The 10903-nt window shown below is 39.2% G+C and overlaps 1 protein-coding gene across 1 annotated transcript in view; it reads right to left on the bottom strand.

Annotated features, from left to right (window-relative positions):
• Window positions 1-4847: 4847 nt before the first annotated feature.
• DKK2 (dickkopf WNT signaling pathway inhibitor 2) overlaps window positions 4848-10903 on the bottom strand; it is a gene marked incomplete at both ends in the record, with an annotated part of 36044 nt that continues 29988 nt past the window's right edge. The window contains 3 exons of the mRNA XM_082282440.1: window positions 4848-5098; window positions 5574-5723; window positions 6392-6542. Coding sequence (XP_082138566.1) covers window positions 4848-5098; window positions 5574-5723; window positions 6392-6542 — 552 coding nt within the window. The remainder of the gene's footprint in view (window positions 5099-5573; window positions 5724-6391; window positions 6543-10903) is intronic.

Genomic DNA, 10903 nt, shown 5'->3' with positions numbered 1-10903 from the left:
ATACCATTAATGGTCATGGTGTTTGCAAATAGGTTTTAACTACGCTTTGAGGCAGCTTGTGCCCTGTACCCACTGTTTCAAGCTTTGGGCTGGCTCCCACCCTTGCTACCTCCAGCTTTTTCTGTGCTTTCCCCTTACCTCCTGCATTGCTGCCACCAGCAGGACTGTGTAAAGCTGGCAGAGCAGTAGGGGGGGCTGCAGCAGACATCTGGGGCTTTTCAGTAACTGATAGAAGCCATGTAAAGTTGAACCTAAACAAATGGTAAGAATGGATATAGGGTCTGTGTTGTACTGTAAACACTCTTTGGTAGTGGTGAGCATCTGAAAAACTGTATTGCTGATAAGGCACTTGAGCTGAAAGTCTCTGTTTATGTCAGTGAAACACTAGGATTTAAATGAGGGAGCACAGAAGCTAACTCTGTTTCTTTGCTCCTGTCTCATGCAGCAAAGGAGAGAGACCATACCTCAGACTGGTAATCAAGGTAAGAAACCATAACTTTATTACTAGTGTGATTTAAAAACAAAATTAATGATGCCTTTGTGTGCACTGTGCCCAGAGCAAAAGAAATCCAAAACAACAGCTTTCCCTTTGTCAGGGACTACAGGTAAGGCTGCCTGGATGAGGAGGAAGAGTTTGTTTTTTCTCCCCCACTGTGGGCAGCTATTTTCAGAACACGACTGACAATGCAAAGAACAAGGTTTCTTTATTTTTTGTAAATGTGGTCTCAATATTACATAATTCTCTTAAGTCTTTGAAAATTAGAGGATAGATCTCAAAGCTCCTAAAAGCCTGATCTTACAGCCTCTTTTATGTGAGTTTCCACTGGTTTTGGCCTTCAGGATCTCTTTCTTAAATGGCTTTCCTAGAAGGAAAGGAAACTGGAAGGGGTGAAAAATACAAATTTTGATAGCTCTTACTTTTGCTAGTGGGGGTGATGATGCAGAGCTCTAAAGTGAAAGCAGAGAAGGCTGGTGACAAGGAATAGTTTAGAAATGTCTCTTCTCAGCCTCTGCCTAAGATGGTGTTTGGTGAGGGCTTTTTTGCTGTTGCTTAGACAATGAGCTGGAAAGTCAGAATATGCAAAAAATGGCTTAAATTCTGGTGAATTTTGGCTTAGGTGTCAAGTGCTGGATGTATGTTGCTGAAATGTTATAGAAGTAAGCAGATAAATCTATTTTAATTGTTTTCATTAAAAAATGTTTAAAATCATAAATACTATAGGTTGCAAACAATGTGAGACTAAGCAAATAATACAGTAATAGATATACACCCACATTTATACTGTAAATCAAATATAAGTTGTTATAGAGTAAAAATCCATTAGTTTTAGGAAAGTTAGTAAGTATTTCCAAAGAGCTGTTGCACTGCTGAGGCTATTCTAGGCTAATAGGAAAATTATTTGAATTGTTCAGCAATAACATCTTGTGTACTTGTGTCATGACAGCAGATTTCTGAAATGTTGCTGAACCAAAGTCATTCTTAATTCCCGTGATGAGTGACACAGTGAGTGAGAGCAATTATCCCCAGATTTAGCTGTTCTTTTATTCTCAAACTGATGTATATTTCCACAAAACATTGACTGACTGGCTTCTAAACAACCAAAGTTCAGTCTTACGAAACTGCTTGCATGCTACTCGGTTCAGCTATGTGGCTCAGTATTTGTGGTGTGCAAGGAACTGCCTGTGCCTATTGTTTTTGTTCCCAGATTAAATCTCCGAAGGCTTTGGCAGCCTCTGTTGAAGTCATTGGGCTCTCAAAATGCTCACAACTTTATTATGTTGATGTTAAAAGTGTTGGAATTTTCAAAGGCCCACCAACCAAATATTGCAAATGACAGTAGCTAAACCTTTTCATTTTATACCATCACTCGTGTGACTTGGAGACCATTCCGTCCTCCAAATGTACATCTGTTGGAGCAAAGGGTTACCAGAAACAAGTAACAGGGATATCAAGACCATTGCTCAATAACCACAGCCATAATTTTGCAATATTTATTGTGCTCTGCAGGAGTTTTCCTGGGATCAAAACTTGGCTGGTTTTATTAACAGTATTCTCAGTTGTGTCTCATGGATTGTTTCATGGTATTAGAGCTGAATGCTGTAACTTGCCATTTCAGAATTGCTAGTTATAGATTTTGCAGGAGTGTATTTGCATGCTGTAGCCTCTCACAAAACGCTATGTAATTTGAATACCACCCTTATCCATCTGCTATGTCCCTCTGGTATGTATCACTGCCCAGGAACTGTGTCTGGACACCTTTCCTATTTAACCTGGCTGATCTTACATTACACAATCAGGTGCATTATTTTCAAAATATATTCTTGAGTGTTTAGGTGTAAACTGACCCAAGAGAAGCATACAGGTAGTTGTCAATTAAAGCAGCTTTTAGAAATGATGTATGGGGATTTTAAGATGACCTTCATGTTTTTTACCAAAAGTCAGCCTACAAAGAGACACAAGTAGAATCAGATGTATTTACTTGCATAGCTAAGATACACAACTTTTTTTCAATTGATTTGCATGGCTTTCTGGAAAAAAAACCCTATTCTTCTTAAGCAGCAGGTAAGGAAAAGAATATGGATAAAATATTTGGGGAGAAATGTGAAAGGAAATTTAATATATTTAATCTTATTATACATTTTTCTACATTAAAGTCAACAGGCTGCAAATATATTTTGCTACAAAGCTTTGTGTAAGAAATATCTCTATAAGAAAATACATCTCATTAAACATTTCCTGTAAATAAATTATCCCAAGTAACTGTGTTTTGCAAGAGCAAGATGGTGGGTAGGCCAGTGATAAGAAGAGCTAAAAATTGCTGAGACCCCATTTCTGCAACCCCCCTCCTCATGCTGGGTATCAATTTCTTTTATATGTAGTGACAATGAGACCACTTGAGTTCCTCTGCTGAGCATGTGCTGTATCAGTGTAAATAAAACTTGCAAAATTGGTTCCTGGACTTTTTTAGTATCTTGAAATTTCTGAGCCTTATTCCTGTTCCAGTGACTTTGGAAAACACTGGAGTAAGCAGAGTTGTGATGATAGGACTCCAAGATAGAACTCTGACTCAGACTATTATAAAACAGAAGCTCCTGTCTCTGAGCAGTCCCTCTAGGTCAATAAAAACTAACTCCAGTAGGGAAAGAGGTGTGTGAAATACTCTATCTCTTCAGACTTTTGCAAAACATAAGGGCAATGTAGCTGAGCTCTGTGCTCTAATTAGGAAGGCTGAGTCAAGTGGTGTAGCTAAGCTAAAGCTTTAAAGCACCCCATTGGTGGAAAAAGGTGTCAGGTAATGGTGACATGGTCTTCAGAGTTAAACTACATACTGGTCTGCCCATGTTGTTCAGAACTGAATAAACAGAAAAGTCTCTTGTATTACAGAACATGAAAATGGGTAATTATAAATGGGTAATTACAACTTAGCAGTAGGTCAGTTATAGAATCAGACTTCTTTAAAGTAATATCAGTCTCTTTACCAAAGTTTATACAAAAGAATATTTGCAAACAAGTAAAATTTTAAAAGTTTGAAAAGACCTGGGAGACAAGTCAGGGGACAGAGATTGTCCTTTTTTTAACCAGGACACAAACAATGAAGGGTTGGCAGCTGTTTCCACAGTCTGTGTATTTCCATCATTGCTGGCAGAACACTCCAGAGTGAGAGGACTTCAATTTTAGGCCAAATATGTGCTGGAGGCTGGTATGCTGTGACATCACATGATGTTTAACAAGTCATTTGTGATCATACCATCTTCTTACATCCTCTTCTGCAGGAGACGAGGTGCTCACAAGATCCAACTCCTTTTTCTTTGCTGTCTTGAGAACAAATCCATTATACTGCTGCAGAGTCCCATAAAATGTAAAAATTTGAGCTTGTAGCAGTATGCTCGAAACACCTCAACAAATGTCTGTATCCTCTATTATTACAGCAACAGAGAAGCAACTTCAAAGCTTTTCATATTAAGCACTTCAACACTCTGCTATTTCTTTTGGAAATGTCTATAATGTAAGAACGCTTAGGCAAGGAGAGTATATTTAGGACTAACGAGGAACTGCCTGTATATAATTCTGGATTCAGCATGCACACATACTTGCTTCATCTGTTCTACCCAATGTATATTAGCAGTAAACGAGGCAAATACAAGTGTTTAAGTGCCTTACTATGACATTGAACTACATAAAGCATTTCAATTTACCCATGTATAGGAAACAAAACCTCTTTAAATGCCTCCTCTTAGATAAACTGCTGCTCTTTTGAAATTTTGAGATAGCCAGTTTTCACCTTCTTCATAAGGGCCTGCAAAACATAGCACTCTTGTCCTGCAGGAGTGCTTTCTTTGCTGAAGTGTCAGCCCTGAATAACAAGGGCGTGTGGACATTCACAGTAACTTTATTTCATTTCTTACACCTGCAATGTGGCCAATAATGTGTTGACAGATGAGTCTTCCGGGCATGCACTGCTTCCTATAGGAGTACAATGTATACAATTTCTGTGGCAAATCCTTACCACGCTGGAGACCCACTGTAGCCCTAACACTGAACCCCTGAAACATCATGGGACAACACAGCAAGGTAAGGTGACATTCATTTCCACTCTACTTGCTTGCATACTAGCATTTCCCACGAACTGTAGAATTATTTACAGGAGAACTGGGCGGTAGGTGAACCCCAGCTACACTTGTGTTTACCACCAGCTCAAAAAGAAATGCATTTGGTGTGACTTCTACTCCTACTCTAACTGTTACTTTAGCCATTCCACTTTCATTTGCAGTCCCCTTTTTCCACCATGCCATAATGCATTAAACACATAAAGCCACAGTCACTTTTACTATTTCCCAATCCTCGTTCAGATTTTCTGGCACACATGAAGTCTTGATTTAGAAGAGGAGGTTGCATCTTTCCATACTTTGCAAGACAAACCCTTGGCACAGTCACATCGTTGGAAAATCTCCAGTCCATGGGACCCTTTCTTGCGCTGTTTGGTGCACACCTCCCCCTGATGCAACACAGGCTTGCAAATTTTGGTCCAGAAATGGCGAGCACAGCAGTGTCCCTCAATACAGTCTGATGACCGCAGGCAGGGATCTCCTTCATGTCCTAAAAAGAGTAACCAAATTATTTTATCTCACGGGAAAACATGAAAGTACAGATTCAGTGCAGACTTATGCAAATGAAACTCAGAAAAAGGAGAGGTGATATTTCCACCTGTGGCTATTTGAAGGATGTAAACACAAGACTTAGTAAGGAGAAATTCTGCTACAGGATTGTAAGCACAATTACAAGTGTTCAATTACATGGCTATTACAAGAGGAGGATGTCTTCAGTCTTGCACAACTGATAACATGATTGTCAGTCCACATCTGATACAGAGAAGAAAGCAGATGCTGTTTCAATCACAGGAATGTCGGTTGACATTACATCACTTTCTGAGTCATGCTGTGAATTCTCACAATAGACATTCACTCCCTGTGAAATTACTGCCTATTTCTGGTTTCCACCACTGTATCTGAACAGCAATAATATGATTCATGACATGAAGGAACAGAGCAGTCCAGCCCAAGTGTGATCTTACCTTTTATGTGTGACAGCTTGGATCGGGGCCTCCCCAGGTTGTGCCATCCCAAATCCTTGCTTGCATAATGACCATTCTTCTTGTTGCGTGGCCCTTCTAGAGCAGGGATGTGAGGAGTAAGGATGCTTTCAGTTACTGGAATGCAAATACCTGCAAGGAAAAGACAGTCACTCAAAGATCTGCATAAGAGGAAAAGCAGCTGAGAGACATGCACTGACCAGGTCAGGATGATGAAAGCACTGGGGTTTGACCTCAGTGACACTCAGCTCCAATCACACGTTCACTTCTGGTTCCTGGCACTTAGCTTCACAACAGCTCTGCTTCACTCACTGTCAGATGCTCTCTCTATCACTCTGGCTTTCTGGTCTGAGCCCCTGGAGACCTCCTTACAGACACGCCTCTCCAGCCTCCAGAGGAAAGTATGGGAATGCAAACAGTATAGTTATAACCCTCCCCAGCCAGAGTAGATTCAGGATTCATGAAGTCTCCTTTGCTTCCTTAAAATATGACTTCTGTGCAGTCTTCCAGTGAATCAAACCACATTGAATATAGAGCTGTAATTTTAGGCAGCAGCAGCAGTATTTTTGTGTTTTCCCACCACAAAATATAAAAAAAGACTGGTAGTACCTGACCCCTAAACATAGAAATACTATTCAAGAAAATTAGGCAGATTGGCATGAAGTAGACGATTAAATTTTCTTGGTTTAGAAATAGAAGTGCCATCACCCAGGAAAAAACACTTGCTGGGCACACACACAGAAACAGATGATGTCAAAAGGCTGATTTTCTGCAGAAAAGCCCAGAGCTGGCAGCCATACCGTTGTTGCAGCGGTTCCCGGGACAGCACATCCCATCCCGGTGGCAGCGCTTCTTCTTTCTCCGGCACATCATGCACGCAGACGTGGCTTGGTGAGGGCTGTGGCAGTACCGCCCAACCTCACATTCCTTGTCGTTAGTACAAGGATAGGCCTGGTGGGGAACAGAAAGGTTTACAGTGAGGCACTCTTTTGTACAAGGAATGGATGCAGCCCATTAAAAACACCCAACAAAACAAGCAAACAAAAAAACCAAGAAAACAAACTATCACCAAAACCTCCAAAATAAAACGATACCTGAGGTAACAATTCATGGGGCTAGGAGATGCACCTAAGGATGCTCCACTGCAGCCACAGAGCAATTTTTAAGCTCACACAACTTCTGGCCATTGCTTAAAGAATAAGAGAGATACAACCTGCTCACTCATAATTTAATCTTTCCTTATCTCAAATGTATGTGGGCACAAGAGATCTCATATTTTTGTGGATTCAGGGATCGGATTCATAGACAAGAGCTTAAAACTCCACAATGAAGAATCAACAGGGTCATGAAAGCCGTAAAAATACTGAAACACACCCTCCAATAGGTAACATTTCATTTGAAACTCCAAGGAGACATTTTTCCTTTGACAGCTGTCAAACACACTGGTTGATAATAAGCTTAGTGTCGTCACAGTGACTATCTGCATTGCAGTCATTCAAATGTCTTTGTAACTGCACCACTTGTCCCTGGCCCACACCAGTGGGACTCCTTGGAAGTGAACAAATATCACTGGTCACCATTTCACTTTGATAATCTTTAGTTCACTTACTGTCTTAGAATACTCCTTAAACTTGCCACCTGCTAAACAACACCCTATGGTATGCAGCATGGAATATATTATAGAGCACAAAATATCTTGCACATATAATTCCCTGCAAGCAGATACATGGGTATACAATTCTTCTATATTCATCAGAGCCAGCATTAACTCACAGGAAAACAGCCTTTTTAAAAAAGGATGCAAAAGCACTGCATTCTCCGATAAAGTTTGTTCCTACAAAAGGAAAAGACAAGCTGCTTGAAGGAGACATAATAACACATAACTGCCACATTCCAGGATGCTTTCTGCTGACTCCCACACAGCTACAACTATGCTATCTTTCTGAATCTAATTTTACTGCCTATTAAATTAATTACAGATTTTTTTTTCCCCATTCCTCAAAATTATACTTGGGGAATTTGTTGAGGTAAAATAGATGACAATAAATTCTGTGGTCTTCCTGGAAAATTATGTGTACACTTCCTCAATTAATTTTCTCCAGTATTTCAAAGAAATAAAACTACTGCTTTTCAAAATGATTTTTCAATAAATTGTTCACCCCAAACAAAAAGGTCAACATCATCATTGCAGTGTAGAATGATTACTTTTCTGTAATCGTATTTTAAATCAAGACTTATATTGCTCTCAGAAAAGAAAAACTGCGAGGCCTTTGACAATTCACTTTGAAAATTGTTCCTTTATATGGAGAAACTCTTGTTTATCTATCTTCATACCATTCTGTTGAGAATCACATAAGAAACAAGAGGTCTTCTAATAAACCAAACAAATTTCTCTAATGTCAGTAGTCGGAGGGGAAACTAAGCTGTTTTTCTTGTTACTTCATGAGCTGTTTTCTTTGTCAAAATTTACTTCACAGTACCAGAAGTGCTGGCTGGATATTTCCCAAGTGCTGTTGTCTCATTACTTCTGCCCTCTGAATATGTGGCTTTGAGAATTTTTCCAGGGTGCAGCTGTTTGGAGTAATCTGAAGGATGTGGAAGTCTTTTAGCCTTAAGAACGAACATTTCCTCAAGAGGATGAACATCAAAGAAGGACAGATCTTGTAAGCTAGGAGTACTAATAACAGAAAAATGCAAACACTCACCTTTTTCGTACTCTTAAGGCATAAGCGATTCTACTTATTCTTGCAAAGCAGAGCTAAAGTGCTTTTCCCTCAATCTCATCACTCCTTTCCCTCATTTTTCCACAAATAAATAAATAAAACTGACTTAAAATTTATTATACAGTTACCGTAAAAGTAAGACATCCCTGATTTAAATGATACCTTACTAACCTAAGGATCTTACAATGCAAAAAAAAGTGATTTTATATAGACTTGTGCATGGTTATACTGGGTTTAGATAATATTAACTCTGCTAGCTGGAGAAAATGCAAATAAAAAACAGATGGACTGGCTAAAACCTGGAGATGAAGGCATTTTAGACCCTTGTCTGTCATCAAGACCTTCATAACCACATCTTTTTTCCAATATGGGCATGTGGTATACACCTGCAACTTGTCAGCAAGAAGCCTACTTGCAGTTTTATTTTGGTTCCTCAAATAGCTTTTCAAAAAAAAAGAGTTCCCTGATCCTGAATGGTGCTAATGAATGCTCTCAGATACCCTATCTAGTGATTGCTTTACTTTTGGCTTTTAAGCTGAGTGACATGGAAAAGATATTTCAAGATATGCATCTAATTGTCAGTTCTAAGCTCTGTCCTTGAGAATGGTAAGAGTAATAAAAGACAACTTCAAAAACTGCTAGGGAAATCAACACAACCCAGCCTTTCTTCCTAATCTAGAGCCCATTCCTAAATAAAAATAATACTTTTGAATTACAATAAGCTAAAACTAACCTACCTTAGGCAAATGAATGCAGCACATAAAAAAAAATTCTGTTACATGTAGCTCAGACAACACCTAGCAAGTCCAGTGAACCAGTCTTATATAAAACCATCTTGCAAATGCCTGATGCCATCAACTGTTTCAATCTGCCAAAACCACCACGCATTTATAGCCTGGCTATCAATCACAGGGACCTTGAAACAAAAATGCCTATATAGCCTTGTGTCTGTTTCCTAGTCACTAGACATTCATTGGAATAATTCTTGCTCTCAGGAAAGTAATTTCTATTGCTGAGTAGCATTTATTATTAAAAGAGAAAAATAAAACAAAATAATATATTGTGTACATAGCCTTTGCTAGCAGGAGGGAAATGCATCCATAATTATTCCTTTGTTGTCAGTGGAGTCAATCTAGGCATATTTCTTTCTTAAAATACAGGGTAAAGAAAACACACTTGTAAAAATGTGCGTGTTAACTATTGTCTATGCATAAGTCAAGGTTTTCAAAATCTCCTACACCACAGTGCCTGGTAAAGAGTCTTTACGTTCAGAGAATTGTGGAGAACATTTCCTATATACAACACAAAGACACAGATCAGTCCCAGATGCAGAGGGAAGAAGCAAGCTGTAAACCAGCTCTACTTCCCCAGCAATGATAACTAATTCTATAAGGCACATCATCCCTTCACATTCTTCAGCTATACGTACCATTTTCTGGTTGTAAATCTCTATCCACTAAACACAGCTTTGATATCATGGGAAACCAGATGAAACTGAGATAAAATATGTAGCACTCCCTGAAGCTGCATTTAAACAATCTTATTTTTTTATCCCAGTTACAGGCAATCAACTCACCCGTAGCATGACATAAACTAGATTTGCCTGTGATAATGAGTCACATTTTCAGAATGTGTTGTCTGATTAGGAGCATTGTTTACTGACATGTTTTTTCCTCAGCCATTCCAATTATTTTTGTATCCTTGTATAAAAGACACTGTTGATTGCTTGTCCAAAAATTTACAGCAAAGGGATTTTTGCAATGTTGGAGGATTCAGGCTAGGTATTGAAATGGGTGTTGCTTGTGCTGTGCCAAAATGTCACCTGCATCAGTCCACCACGACTGACCTTTACCAGTAAAGTCACAACAACACAGAAATGTTGAACTTTTCTCTTGAAGAGAGAGAATATTCCTTCCCTTCCTGAACTTATATTCAAAATTCCATGAGTGCATGATAGAAGTACTCAAGGGAAATTATGCAGACAATAGAGGAGAAAAGTTGGGGATTTTTATAGTTGAACAAGTCCTTCCAGGCTACTGAAGATCTTCCTATTTTTATTGACTTCCCAGGAAGGCTGAGTAAGGAACTGACTGTCTAGATTTTGTGACTAAGTGGGTAATGTCGTTCCCATGATTTGAGAACCGTGGAGCAGTGAGATTTGTGTTCACCTTTGTCTTCCCCTTTTGACAGAGGACCTTTTAGCCCCTCTTCTCGGTGCAATGACATTTTCTTGATATTTTTTCTGGAGTCATTTGCTATCACACGTATTTTATAGGCACCACAGAGTTTCACTGCAAGCTGTAGCAATACTAAGTGGTGAGACTGCTGTGCTAAGAAGTCAAACAGTTTGAGTCTCTCTGTCTGGCACTATAAAAAGTAATGGAGAAACACTCCAGGGGAAGAGTAAGACAGATGCTGTAATGTGCTGAAGGGTGGGGAGACTGATGGCAAATATACTTTACTGAGCTTTGGGAGATAAGGTCTTGAATTTCAGCATGGCTTCCAGCAAATAGTTGAAGACAATATTCCCAGCCAGGTCTTGGTCACCAGGCTCTCATTTGTTCGTATTATGAGGTCTCATTTGTTTTT

The sequence above is a fragment of the Coloeus monedula genome, assembly GCF_965178545.1.
Source record: "Coloeus monedula genome assembly, chromosome: 5".
NCBI lineage: Eukaryota > Metazoa > Chordata > Aves > Passeriformes > Corvidae > Coloeus > Coloeus monedula.
This window is presented reverse-complemented; position numbering and strand designations above follow the sequence as displayed.